This window comes from Macaca thibetana, chromosome 6 (genome assembly GCF_024542745.1).
Source record: "Macaca thibetana thibetana isolate TM-01 chromosome 6, ASM2454274v1, whole genome shotgun sequence".
Taxonomy (NCBI): Eukaryota; Metazoa; Chordata; class Mammalia; order Primates; family Cercopithecidae; genus Macaca; species Macaca thibetana.
This window is the reverse complement of record NC_065583.1, coordinates 142,007,444-142,022,690: the sequence shown is the minus strand read 5'-3', so window position 1 is coordinate 142,022,690 and position 15,247 is coordinate 142,007,444. Positions and strand designations below refer to the sequence as shown.

Here is a 15,247-nt window from a genome sequence, read left to right as displayed (position 1 = left end):
AGCGGTAGGAATCTAACTCCATACTAGCTTAAGCTAAGAGGAGAAATTATTGGAAGGATACTGAGGTATTTCCTTCCAAATGAATTACTTGTTCAACCTTTTGTCTCAGGGTCTGCATTTTCAAATGCGTCCTTCCATCCGGGGTAGAAATTAACTCTGTAATAACCTCTGAGAAATGCAGTTGCAATGTCTGAATGCCACTGTTTTTAACCAGTTGAAACCTGCCTCCTTGTAACTTCAACATATTGTGTCTGCATCTTCCCTTAAGGCACACTTTGTTACAAAAAGCTAGATCTGGATCAGACATAAAACTTCAGGCGAGAACACATTAACCATTCATCATGAAAATCTTCTCTAAAATGAAACATAATACAAATGAAACAATTCTGAAGAATAGTATCTTTAATGAGTTTTCTAATCCTTGTCATCTGAAGTTTTGAAATATATTTACCAGGGTCAGAACAATACAGAGACAGTATTTGTATAATAAAGCATATTTTACATTTCATTTAAGCTCTCTCATTTCTCCTCCCACAGACGCTGTTTTGATAAAGAGAAATAAGGAATAAATAGAAGGTCAATGCTTCAAACTAATCTACCTGTGTACTCGCTGAAAACTCTGGGACTGTATCCACATTAGGGAAAACTATTCTCAAATGCACAATCTCTGATTGTTCTTTCAAAAGAAACTGATGTTCTTTCAAAAGAAAAAAGAAGGGCAAACTTCCAGTCCTATGTTTGACACATACTAAAGCCCCAAAGAGAAGACTGAATTGTATTTGTTCTCAGACAAGACACCTATCACATAATGAATTCTGCTCTGACATTTTAGTGGTTCGTTCTCCCAACAAGAGTAAGTATTCCAGCCAGGCGTGGTGGTTCACGTCTGTAATCCCAGCACTTTGGGAGGCCAAGGCGGGCAGATCACCTGAGGTCAGGAGTTGGAGACCAGCGTGGCCAGCATGGTGAAACCATATCTCTATTAAAAATGCAAATATTAGCTGGGCATGATGGCGGGCATGTGTAATCCCAGCTACTTGGGAGACTGAGGCACAAGAATCGCTTGAACCCAGGAGGCAGAGGTTGCAGTGAGATGAGATCACGCCACTGCACTCCAGCCTGAGCAACAGAGTGAGACTCTGTCTTAAAAAAAAAGAAAAAAAAGAATAAGGAATTCCTATCTGTGGTGGTTGACTCCGTAGGATGAAGTGTGAGATTACTACTCAGGATAGAAATACTTTGTATCTGTCATTTTTGTTCAAGGTCCTCCTTGTATTTGGTTTCATTGAGGAAAATCAACCTCTCTAATCAGGAAATCATATTCTTTCTGTTTTCCTAGTCATTTTGTAGAGTGTGTTCTAGCCCATGGGCTGTGTCAATCATACTTAATAAAATGATAGGCCTAAATGGAGCATTCAAGTTTCTTTAGCGCAATCCTCTAATTTTACAGATTTGAAAAAACCAAGGCTCACAGAAGGTAACATGTTTTTCAAGAACACGCAGCCAGCCTGTGCAAAGGCTGATATCCTGACTGACATTAAAAAGGAGGCAAAAGAGTAATTTGATTCAGATTTGGGAGAACAAAGGGTTGTGTTTTTACAGATGGCTGGGAGCTGAGGGGGAAAGTAGATACTGGAGAAGAAGGAAATCTGTCCAGTGCCCAGCTGTGCAGATGTTTTCACTCAGCCCCAGCTGCCTGCTGGATTCTGAGCAAGTCGACCAGGGCTTCCAGGAGCCTACTGGGTTTCCGCAGCACAAGGTCTTATGCTGGTGACGGAGATGCTCTGCCCTCTGCATCTCAGAGCGCCCGCCTCACACTCAGACATCGTCTGCTCCTTGCCGTTCACTTCCACACAAATGCTAAACCCTTCTTCCTCGCACTCCGATGCTTCTCGGCAGACACATTTGCTGCTCTCAGCTGGAAAAGTAAGTGAAAGAGGCTTAATGGCACATTATGGAGGTGGGGGAGTCAAAGCACATCACCTCCAAAGTAATAATGTGGTGACCAGAGCTATCGAAGCTCCTGCCTGGAATGATATAATAAATTATCCCCTGGAAAAGCAGTAGGACCAGGAAATTGGGGCATTTTGCTCCACTCCAAAGGAATAGGTTTTGAAGTTGGTACCAGGCTTTCTATTGGTTAGACCCACATGGGGTGGTTTTATCCAAGTCAAGAGCTCTTTAACTATCTCATACATACATGCTGCTGTCCATATGAGCCAGCAATGGAGGTCAAATGAGAAGCCCTCAACAAAGAACCAAATCAAGACTTAAAGAGGAGAGGAAAAAAGAGAACTTAACTTGCTTTGAGAGAGAGTATGACATGCAAAAGGCTACAAATCCCGAAAAACAAACCAGAAATGAGTTAGGGAGGCAAGGGGTCTGTGCATGGAAAGTCCATGGTTGGAATACGCCAGCCAGGAGTCTTTCAAAGATGAGTAACAAGGTCAGCCAGCAGACAGTGGTGACCGCCTAACCAAAAGTGTCCCAGACATGGCTAGAGTCACATATGTCATCAGTCTGTGCTGCAAACCGTGAGGGAGTGAGGGGACAGGTGCCAGCAGGCACAGGCCAAGAGGGCAGAGAGTGAAGAGCCAACAGACACCTTACAAGTCATAGAGTCCAGCTCCCAAATTTATAGATAGGGAAGCCCAGGCAGTAACTTGGCTCTGGAGATCCAGCCGTTCCCCTTTCATAGTATTGCCCAAACCATGGGAGGTTTGCCGTGCCCTTGGGGGTAAGGCAAGATCACTGTAAGTGCTACTTAAACATAGCATTAGCAAATATTGAATCACAACATGAGAAAGTAACTTCTTTTTTTCTCTTCAAATCCGTCTGATTACTTCCAGAAGAAAGTGTCAGCTTGGTCCTAGTATGTTTTTAACACCCCTCTAACACTTGCTAAACTCACAGAGAAACAGCACAGTCAATATTGGACCAGTATCTGGCTAGAATCCACAACTTTATTTTGTTCCATTACATATAACTTTTATAGTTACCTAGTATTTATGGCAAGCAATACCTCCTTTTAAGGACGTGATATGAAGTTTTCATTTTAAAGTTACTTTTATGCCAGACTTTTAAAAAATGAGTACACAATATGGATAATACAAGGACAGAGTAAAAATCATGATGGTGGCATGGAATCACCCCTGTTTGGGAGAACATTCCCACATCAGGAATGGACGCTTATCCTCTGAGGTCTGTGATCTCTGTCCCTCTCCAGTGAGGGGTATAGGAGAGGTCAGTGCACTGCCAAATCACTCTGAGTCTTTAACATCCTCAAGTATCTGCTTCGGCCCACTGCTAAACTAGAAACCACATTTTTTAATTCCTCAGTACTGTGACTTTAGCATTCTTATACTTACAAATATGAAAGGCCCCTTACCATCACATTTTCCCCACAGTGGGCAGGCACCACAAGCTTTCTCAGCTGAGGCAGGCAGAGTGCAGCTGTCCCTACCAGTAAGGGTGTAATTTCTACTCTGACAGTGGAGAACATGCATCTTGCAAACAGTCACAGGCAGTATCCTTTTGCTTCTCTCATCTCGAGCACATACATCCAAGGAAGGTCTGAAAAGAATTTTTAATGGCATTATTTACAAGATTTTTGTTCTTAAAAGCTGAGGAGAAATGAAAAGTGATGCTCTGAGCTCGGTGCCCCCAGATGTTATCACCCACAGCCAAAAAAAAAAAAAAAAAAAAAGGATGGAAACTCAAATCCCCTTCATTCCTAGGTCCAACTCACTTAGGTCTTTAAAATGAACATATTTGTATTTACTGTTTATTTGCTCACAGTTTTTCTAAGTGTAGATATCTAGTGTTGATCTAGTTCCATCTAGAACAGATCAGGTACAGCAAATTAGATGAGAAGGCAAGGTCTGCTAACAACAGCTGACAAAGAAGGAGTCAGAAAGCCAGTGGAGACCAAGCATTCAATGTGATCATAGTCAAATGGGACTACTAATTGCAGGAGAAATGAGCTCATCCCAGCCCAGCAGCCAAGAGTTCATGTCCATAAAACAGCATCATCCAAAAATGGATGGCCCTAAATCATCATGGGAAGATGAAACTGTATTTTTCAATGTTACTTTTAAAAGTATCTATGTTTACAAAATAGTTTAGAAATATTTCCATAAGGTTGGGCTCCTGTAATCCCAGTGATTTGGGACGCCGATGCAGGCGGATCATTTAGGTCAGGAGTTGAAGACCAGGGTGGCCAACATGGCGAAACCCTATCTCTACTAAGCATATAAAAATTAGCTGGGCATGGGGTGGCCCACACCTGTAATCCCAGCTACTCGGGAGGCTGAAGCATGAGAATCACTTGAACCCAGGAGGCAGAGGTTGCAGTGAGCTGAGATTGCACTACTGCACTCCAGCCTGGATGACCGAATGAAACTGTGTCTCAAAAAAAAAAAAAAAAAAAGAAATATTTCCATAAAATGTGTTACGTTTTTCATAAGTATTGGTGCTAAAATAGTGGGGAAAAAATAGCCATTTAGAAACGTCACTATCAGAAAACTCCACATTTCTGAATGCTGATAGACAAGGAGGACATTACTGTCACTGAAACCTTAGACAACACGCATTTTTGTATACCAGATAGAGTCAGAGTCTATATTCACACGCTTCATTTAGTTCAAATACTTTCCTCTTCTACCAAAAGCTAAATTTACTTAGAGTTATTTATAAAACAGAAACAAATCCTGTTGTTTTGAGTCTATCTTTTCATCTGTTTATTTAAACTTTAAATAGAACTACTTACAACAGCTGAAAGGGCAAAGAACTTACAATACCACCTTGTCGTCAGTATCTGAGACCATGGAATGACATGGAAATTTATACCATAACTATTAACAATGAGTTGCAGATAAACTAAATGAAATGGGGAAGTTGGAAAGAGGATGAAAGTGGCTCAAAATAAACAATAATTGTTAGAGATTCGCAGTAAAGTCAGAATATTAGAATCAGAATGTATCTAGGCTGACCACTATTTCCATCATGCCAGTTAGTTACATTCTTCTTCACACCAGAAATTACTATATACGATAACTATTAACCACTGTAGCTTCAAGAAGTTGGGTATAGGTTTTGATAACTAAAATCATTCACAACCAAGTAATTAGTGTTTTAGTTCTTTTTTTTTTTCTTTTTGAGATGGGGTCTGGCTCTGTCACCCAGGCTGGAGTACAGTGGTATGAATATGGCTCACTGAAGCCTCAACCTTCCTGGCCTCAAGCCATCCTCCCACCTCAGTCTCCTGAGTAGCTGGGACTACAGGCGTGCGCCACCACACGCAGCTAACTTTTGTATTTTTTGTAGAGAAGGGGTTTCACCATGTTGCCCAGGCTGGTCTTGAACTCCTGAGTGCAAGCAATTGGACCACCCTGGCCTCCCAAAGTGCTGGGAGTGCAGGCGTGAGCCACCGCACCAGGTCATGTGTCGGTTCTTAATTTTAAAAACGACCAGTAAGTCTAGGGGCTGGATATTTCTTATTTCCTCCCCAGATCCACTTTCCACTCTTCTCCACCTGCCTGGGAGGCTGACGTGTGTGGGCCACACTGTGGGCTTCCTCGGCATCTAGCTTCAGTTGGTTTGATCAGTGGTGAGTGTTGACTAGCAGGAGACTCGGGGCAGGAAAGAGAGTGCAGTTGAGGTGTTTATTTCCCCTGGCTCATGCCTGTGGGATCTCTGAGGTCCCTAAAATGAGAGTGTCAGCTCCTCCTCAGGGCCATCTCCACACAGCCCTCTCTGTCTCCAGTTTTTCCTGAGTGTCCCTCTCCTTACTCCTTGGACCCGGATACGACTATACGGTCAAGCTGTTAGCAGTCTAGGAATACTGCCATGGGACTTGTAATTTCCTTTCCTCTCTTCACATTTTCGTAAATATTCCCACTAATAAAACTTTTCTTGTCCTAATTTAATTGTGCCATCTCTATTCTACTAGGACCATGACACAGACATGTACTAACTACTTCAGATATCCTCCTACAATGGAATGATTTCAAGATGGTGGCATTCTTAACAGTGCAAATCTAGAGAAGATGGTTCAAGAATCAACAAAAGAAGCTGCTGTTTCCCTATCAGTATCGCTTTAAGAGTTTATGTCCCAAAGGAATTTCAGTTCTAATCCTCTAATCCTCTAAAGTTCTAAATCCTCAGCTGACAGTTTTGTCATTTTGCTCCATTTTATATATGAAACAAGCAGTGCTCGAGTAGTCCTGCAGCCTTCTCCACCAGCCAGATTAGAACACGCTTAATGTCATGGCTGTCAACCCTAGTGATCCAGGCAAATAACAGGCAGCAGATGGGACTACATCAAAATGCAAACAAAGACCCTTAACTCCTGGTAAGCTACACCTTCCATCCAACAGAGACTAGCATCTAACAAATTATCCCTTATCATGAATGAAATAAGACAGGGAAGTGAGATAAGGCGGCACTTACCCACATTCATAGGGCATTTTACAAACACATCTTGAATTCTGCAGTTTCTCCCAGCGCTGACATTCAGGCACTGCCTGTGTTAAAGGATTGTCTGAAAAAGGATAAGGGAGATGTGGTCATTAGGAGAAAAGCTTCTTCATAGTAAACAAGGTGTTATTTGAATTGCTGGACCAGGGTCTGTAGTATTCTCAAACTGCAATGCATTTGCACATAACAATAGTAATAATAATCAAGCTGTAATACATTTTGCAAGCTATAGAGAGTTTCAAGAGCCACATTACAAATAACTGCATTGGTAGTAATAGCTACCATCTCGTGAGCATTTATAATTGTCATGCACTTTTTATACACGGGGATATTTATGCCTCCCTAACAAATGCCCACCTAAGAAATCAGAAAATTAAGAGTAAAAAAAGTTAGGAAGTTGGTACTACTTCACACATTTAACAAATTGGCCCAGGCAGGATTTAATTCTACACTGGTCTGCATCCAAGGAAAATAAAGTGGCTCCCTTTCAAGAAGCTGGTGCTTATAAACTGTTTGTTGTATAGACTGCATTCCGCCTGCTTTGCCCATAATGAGGCAGAAAACAGCAACATCACTTGACTTATACATGGAGAACTCCCCGGAATGCCGAGAAGATCTGCAATAGCCTCTTACATATGAATGTCTAAGTGGTCTCCCTCAACAGTGAATAAATGTCTGGAGGTCCTTACATTAATAAAATCCTTTCTATAACTTTGTGTTTTGTAGAAAATTACAATTCAGTCATCATTTCCATTTCGACACACCCTGGTCCAGCTTAGAAGAGCATAATGTGACTGCCATCCCCTCACCTATCCCTGATTGCAAAGGGAAAGATCTAAAAACATCCTGATTTTTTTCACCTCCTAACAGCTTTATTACAATGAAATTCATTGCCATACACTTTTGCATCATAAAACTAGATAGTCATTTACTATATCTATAAAGGTAGTTTATCTGAAGAGCATGTTTTTATGTATACACAGACTATGGAATACTGCTTTACTTTGGAAAATTCAAGAGCTTGGGACATGACATTACAATCTTGTGAACATTCATAAACCTGTAAAAATGGTGGCAATGTGAAGTATGCCTGCCATGGCTAGCAGTCTCAATAACAGGACTCATTATTAAAACACTTCTCTTGGCTGGGCGCGGTGGCTCATGCCTGTAATCTCAGTACTTTGAGAGGCCAAGGCAGGTGGATCACTTGAGGTGAGGAGTTTGCGACTAGCCAAGCCAAATGGTGAAGCCCTGTCTCTACTAAAAATACAAAAATTAGCCGGGCATGGTGGCATGTGTCTGTAATCCCAGCTACTCAGGAGGCTTAGGCAGGAGAATCACTTGAACCCGGGAGGTGGAGGTTGCAGTGAACCGAGATTGCGCCATTGCACTCCAGCCAGCCTGAGCAACAAAGCAAGAACTTGTCTCAAAATAAAAGCAAAAAACAAAAAACAAACAAACAAAAAACACTTCTCTTTAAAATGGTATTATCCTAAATGCAACATAGTATCCTGAACTGGACCCTAGAACATCAAAGAGACATTAGCGGTAAAAAAGGAGATATTTGAATAAAGTGTGTAGTTTAGTCAATAGCATTGTACTAATATTAATTCTTTAGTTTTAACCAAGTTGTGTTATATAAGATGTTAATATTAAGGAAGATGGGTGAAAGGTGTGTAGACATTATATCTGTGACTTTGCTGAAATCTAAAATTATTCCAAAATGAAGTTTTTCAAAAATGGTATTATCTACATCAGTGCTTCTTAACCAGAGGCAGTTTTGTGCCCCAGGGGACATCTGGAAATCACTAGAGACATCCTTGGTTTTTACAACTGCAGAATGTTATTGGCATAGGAGGATGCTACTGGTAAGTAGAGACCAGGGATGCTGCTAAATACCCTGCAACACACAGAAGAGGCTCCCATAGCAAAGAATTATCAGACTAAAATTCCAATAGCGTTGAGGTTGAGAAGCCTTAATCTAGATGTACCAAAACTTAAGATCAATGATCAAGCCATGTAAATGCACTGTGGTTAAAAATTTAGGACAAATCCTGAAATTTTAGATTTTAAAAGTTTGCTTAAATTATTATAATGTCGAGCCGGGCACAGTGGCTCATGCCTGTAGTCCTAGCACTTTGGGAGGCTGAGGCAGGTGGATCACGAGGTCAGGAGATCGAGACCATCCTGGCTAACACGGTAAAACCCTGTCTCTACTAAAAATACAAAAAAATTAGCTGGGCATAGTGGTGGGCATCTGTAGTCCCGGCTACTCAGGAGACTGAGGCAGGAGAATGGTGTGAACTCAGGAGGCGGAGCTTGCAGTGAGTTGAGATTGCACCACTGCACTCCAGCCTGGGTGACAGAGCGAGACTCCATCTCAAAAAAAAAAAAAAAGTGTGTATATATGTATAATGTCTTTAATGTCTTTGTGAAAAAAAATGATAGAATTACCTAGCCCAAAGAATTTTTGCATTTAAGAAGAACATAGCTTTGTTACTTTACAACTTGGTTAACCAAATAAACACACTCTTAAGGTCCACCAAAATATGTGCTTTTGCTATTTTCAAAGCAAATTTCTTCCCATCAAGACTAACTACAAGGACAGTAGGAGAAAGTGAGGAATTAATGTTTAATAGATATAGAGCTTCAGTTTTGGAAGATGAAAAAAAATGTGGTGATGGTTGCACAACAATGGGAATTACATAATGCCACTGAACTATACATTTAAAAATGGATAAAATGGTAAATGTTATGTTATGTATGTTTCATTACAATAAAAAAAGACTAAATACTAGAACAGCCAACATTTTAAAACATCAACTTTGGAGGCTGGTAAGTCTTGGATTTTTTTGTTTGTTATAGGCTTGGAAGTAGTTACTATTATTCACATCTTCAGAAAAACACACAGATCTGAAAAACATCCTTAATTAAAACCCACTTTAATAGAATTTTCTACTGGGTAAAAGAAACTTCATACCAAGCTGTACCATAAAATAGCTGAAGTAGCATTTTAGACAGACTAGTCTACAATCTCATTCGGAACAAAAGTGCAACCTCATCAACTGTATATTGTTCTCTTTCATTTTAGAATTATAAGTACTGGTTCATTACTTTAAATATCCCAAGTAAACTCATATTTATACTTCAGTGTTTACAGAACACAAAACAACTGTCCCCTGTGATGGGGCTTTGACAACTTAAGAGCACATCAGGACAGGCAGGAAGGGCACTCCAAGGACTTGCGCCTTGCCCATTGTTCTGCCTCTCATCCACTTAACATCACAACCCATATCTATCATCAGTATCTGAGTGTTCCATACCCTGCTGCATGGAGAACTTAGTTAGAAACATCTAATTCATCTCACACCATCACGTATGAAATCTAGTCCTTCATCCTCACTATTAAAAATAAATTTCAGAGCTTAATTAAAAATCACATACTAGAGAGATAACATCAATAAAATAGTATGCAAGTGAGTTTTTCTTCATTCTCATTTTTGTTACAAATATAATATTTTCCATTTATTTAAAAAATGTAAACAGAGAATAAATGGGTTATTTTCAAACAAATCCATCTCATCTAAAATTACCTCTAAAAAGAAATAATTTGGCTTTCTAAACCCTTTCTACCTTAGGTTCTTAAAAGACCATTTTTTTAAATTTTCTTGGTGTTAAAATACTGGATGTTTGGGTTTCCACATTAAGAACAATTTCATGAATCACAACACTTTTCCTTCAATAATGTCTGCTTTAAAGTGTTAAATAAAAATGCTTTCTAAATTTTCAATTTCAGAAATACTGATAAACTCTTTGAAAGCCCAAAAATGAAACATACAGAACTTTAAATAAATTATGAACTCAACTCTGTACTTAAGAAAAATGCAGAGGAAAAAAAATCAAGAGGAAACCACAACAAAAAACAGGATTTAAAAATCTTTTATTGTCTTCGCACCATAACAGATATAAAGCTAATCTTTCACAAGGAGGGTTTAAGTTAAAAGTTTCAGAATCACCAGGCTATCCTTGCCTTTCTTTACATTCATGAGTCTTTCTGTGCCATGTGAAGAAAATCTGTTATTCAGTCTACAAGCTGACCTCCATTTTAGGGAGCAAGAATGGAGGGAATGACTCACAGCTATGGAGATACAGTACCATGAAGGTCGCCACAAGGACTCTCACTTGCCTGGGTACAAGTGTCCTTGGATAGACACAGAAGCCGCTCACCTTTTTGTACACAGCGGGTATTCTTCATCTCAGGACTCCACTTAAGGCTGGAGCCACAGAGAAATGTTGAAGGACCTTCTAAGGACATGCCACCTGAACAGGAAACAGTCACCTTCTCACCAACTGTGTAGAAAGGTTTTTGGGGGTGACTCTGTATGCCATCCATCAGTACAGGTAGAACGCAGGCAATTTCTAAAGATAAAAGAGAGCAAAATATAAGGGTCATTGCTCTCCTAAACCATCTTTTTAAAAAGGCTTATGTGATGCTGATACGCTTGTTCTGCTTTTTCATATTAGAGGACAAGGAAGAAGACGTGAGTTCACTGTTAGGGTGGACTGAAAGACATATCACACAGAGCCTGGCATGTAATTGACCAATGAATAACTAAAATCAAAACAGCTCCCCCTCTCCCATCCCTCCCCTCAAAACGATGTAACAACTTAAAATGAACAGCCCCAGTAGAGTCCTCATGCCCAGCCTACTGTTGAAACCAAACTTTTCACAACTGTCACTTATTTCTGTACTCTAGTGATGTTCCATCAGAATTTTCCTGGGCTGTATTCATTTCAGTTTCATTAACTTTCATCCAGTTAGATATTTTGCCATCTGAAATTATTAAAACACCACTTTTATTTATTTATTTATTTTTTAGGGACAGGGTCTCTCTATGTTGCCCAGGCTGGAGACTATTCATAGGTTTAATCAATGTATACTACAGTCTCAAACTCCTGGGCTCAAACAAGCAATGGGGAAAGGATTCCCTACTTAATAAATGGTGCTGGGAAAATTGGCTAGCCATATGCAGAAAACAGAAACTGAACCCCTTCCTTTTACCTTATACAAAAATTAATTCAAAATGGATTAAAGACTTAAATATAAAACCTAAAACCATAAAAACCCTAGAAGAAGACCTATGCAATACTGTTCAAGACATAGGCATGGGCAAAGACTTCATGACTAAGACACCAAAAGCAATTGCAACAAAAGCTAAAATTGACAAATGGGATCTAATTAAACTAAAGAGCTTCTGCTCAGCAAAAGAAACTATCATCAGAGTAAACAGGCAACCTACAGAATGGGAGAAAATGTTTGCAATCTATCCATCTGACAAAGGGCTAATATCCAGACTCTACGGGGAACTTAAACAAATTTACAAGAAAAAAACAAGCAACCCCATCAAAAAGTGGGCAAAGGATATGAACAGACATTTCTCAAAAGAAGACATTTATGTGACCAACAAACATATGAAAAAATGCTCATCATCACTGATCACCAGAGAAATGCAAATCAAAACCACAATGAGATACCATCTCACACCAGTTAGAATGGTGATCATTAAAAAGTCTGGAAACAACAGATGCTGGCGAGGATATGGAGAAATAGGAATGCTTTTACACTGTTGGTGGGAGTTTAAACTACTTCAACCATTGTGGAAGACAGTATGGCGATTCCTCAAGGATCTAGAACCAGAAATACCATTTGACCCAGCAATTCCATTACTGGGTATATACCCAAAGGATTATAAATCATTCCACTGTAAAGACACATGCACATGTATGTTTATTGCAGCACTATTTATAATAGCAAAGACTTGGAACCAACCCAAATGCCCATCTATGATAGACTGGATAAAGAAAATGTGGCACATATTCACCATGGAATACTATAATGAGTTAACGTCCTTTGCAGAGACATGGATGAAGCTGGAAACCATCATTCTCAGCAAACTAACAGAGGAACAGAAAATGCATGTTCTCACTCATAAGTGGGAGTTGAACAATGAGAGCACATGGACACAGGGAGGGGAACATCACACACTGAGGCCTGTCAAGGGATAGGGGGAAAGGGGAGGGAAAGCATTAGGAAAAATACCTAATGCATGCGGGGCTTAAAACCTAGATGATGAGTTGATAGGTGCAGCAAACTACCACAGCACATGTATACCTATGTAATAAACCTGCACGTTCAGCACATGTATCCCAGAACTTAAAGTAAAATTTTTTTTTAATTAAAAACTCCCAGGCTCAAGCAATCCTCCTGACTCAACCTCCTGAGTAGTTGGGATCACAGGCACATGCCACCACACACAGCTAAAGCACCACCTTTAACCTTGCTGACATAAAGGTGTTCAGTGTTCCCTAATTCTTCATCCATATTCTTTCTCACTCAATTACATTCATTAGCTCAAATTGCTTACTTCAAAAAAGAACAGAGAAAAAGAAAAAAGACACATAGTATAAACAGCAAGTCAGAATTCACGATTAAAAAAAAAATCTTGCTAATATCTCTAACGGACTTTGGACAATATTCTACAAAGTATTGCTGTATCTTTACAGCATTGTCATCAGAAAACCCATTCATTCATTTATTCATTCAAAAACAGCATTTGATGGATGCACTGAAGGCTTTGACTTCACCACAATGAGATACATCAGTGTAGCAAAATTGAGCTAGTACCCCATGAATATATACAAAAATCCACAGCATTTTTTAAGTGCCTATATTTTGCCAAAATGTTGTGTACTGCTTGGGACACAGCAAGGTACAAGTCACATCTTATGCCCTCCAAAACTTCATAATCTAGTATTGAATTTGCTTGTTTCCAATGCGTTTGCTGTTTTAACAATAAATCTCCTACCAAGACGAACAATAGAAAGACTGTACAAAATGAAAAAGAAAAATATTTCTGAAAGAATTGGAGCACTAACAAGGCAGCGTAAGTTTGAAAGTCCAAGATTTCAGAGAGAAGGGAAATCTAATGTGGTGATTACATTTACATTTGGTAACACATTTTTCCTTGAGGTATTTGTAAATTAAAAAAAAAAAAAAAAGAAAATATGCTGAAAAGTTGCTAGACTGAGGAGAAAACTTTAGCTCAGAGGCTAAAAGGATAAAAAGTTTTTAACAGTCTGACAGGACAAGGGTTTTAAAACTTAGAGTACAGTCCTGTCAAAAAGAAGGGGCCAGGTAGAAAGCCCATACCTTAAGTTGGAATCCCTTAATGGCCACATCCTTGGAATAGAGATAACCCAGACATAAGCCATCCCCCCTGGTTGCCATGAACAAAAGTTAGTCTTCTCTAGAGGAAGATAGCATCATCCAATTTTTAAATTTTCATATGTAAAGTATGACATTCAACTAAAACTAATTTAACATTCAAAAAGACAATAATTGGCCAACTTCTAACCAAAAAAAAAAAAATAGAAACAGACTTAGAGTAACAGACTTATCTAAATAATGAAATTAACAGATACAGGCCCTGAAACAACTGAAATTAATATATTTTTTTAAATGACAAGATGGAAAATTACAACAGAGAATTAGAAAATATAAAACAATAAACATAAATGATTGAAGTAATTAATGTGTTATTTACTCTGATTTGCACATATCAAAATATCGCTTAAAAATATTTTAAGAAAAAATTTTAATATTTTTAAATATAATAATGTAAGATATATGCTCATTCATTATAATAAATAAACCACATTAATGGAAGATATTAATACCTAATAGGGAAACTGACTGGGAAGTAAGGAAGTAGATGGGAGCTCTCTGTACTTTCTACTCAATTTTTTGTAAGCTAAAACTGCTCTAAAAATGAAGTTATGAATTTAAAAATTCACTATGCAATAACAAAGTAGACAAATGAAACCTCTAAAGTTGAAAAATAGCCAGGCACGATGGCTCACACCTATAAACCCAGCACTTTGGGAGACTGAGGCAGGCAGATCACTTGAGCTCAGGAGTTTGAGAACAGCCAGGGCAACATGGTGAAACCCTGTCTCTACTAAAAAGCACAAAAATTAGCTGGGCACTGTGGCAAGCATCTATAATCCCAGCTACTCAGAAGGCTGAGACAGGAGAATTGCTTGGGCCCAGGAAGCAAAGATTACAGTGAGCCAAGATGGCACCACTGCACTTCAGGATGAGTGACAGGGGTAAAACTTGTCTTGAAAATATACATATATATAAAATTGTTTTTTAAGTTGAAAAATAAAATTGATAAAGTTTCAAACTCTATAATAGAGTTCTTAAAAGGAGATTATAGAGAAATATACTGATAATTAATAAATTGGAAGATAGGTCAATTAAAAATATTTAGAATGAGGCCAGGTGTGGTGGCTCATGCCTGTAGTCCCAGCACTTTGGGAGGCCAAAGCAGACAGATCACTTTTGGTCAGGAGTTCAAGACCAGCCTGGCCAAGATGGCAAAACCCCATCTTTACTAAAAATACAAAAATTAGCCAGATGCAGTGCTGCAACCTGTAGTCCTAGCTATGCAGGAGGCTGAGCCAGGAGAATCGCTTGAACCTAGGAATAGAGGTTGCCATGAGCCGAGATCACACCACTGCACTACAGCCTGCACAATAAACTGTAACAAATAAAAAATAATAAAAAGAAAAAGAAAATATTTAGAATGAAACAGAGGGGGAAAAGATGGAAAACAAATAAACAAAAAAGGACATTAAAAAATATAATGGTCGGCATGCCCAAGATGGCCAAATAGGAACAGCTCCAGCCTCCACCTCCCAGTGTGAG

The 15,247-nt window shown here is 39.1% G+C and overlaps 1 protein-coding gene across 1 annotated transcript in view; it reads right to left on the bottom strand.

Annotated features, from left to right (window-relative positions):
• Positions 1-384: 384 nt before the first annotated feature.
• C7 (complement C7) overlaps positions 385-15,247 on the bottom strand; it is an 81,010-nt gene continuing 66,147 nt past the window's right edge. The window contains exons 15-18 of the mRNA XM_050793411.1: positions 10,705-10,896; positions 6,451-6,541; positions 3,389-3,573; positions 385-1,918 (exon numbers count right to left, since the gene is read on the bottom strand). Coding sequence (XP_050649368.1) covers positions 1,737-1,918; positions 3,389-3,573; positions 6,451-6,541; positions 10,705-10,896 — 650 coding nt within the window. The 3' untranslated portion in view covers positions 385-1,736. The remainder of the gene's footprint in view (positions 1,919-3,388; positions 3,574-6,450; positions 6,542-10,704; positions 10,897-15,247) is intronic.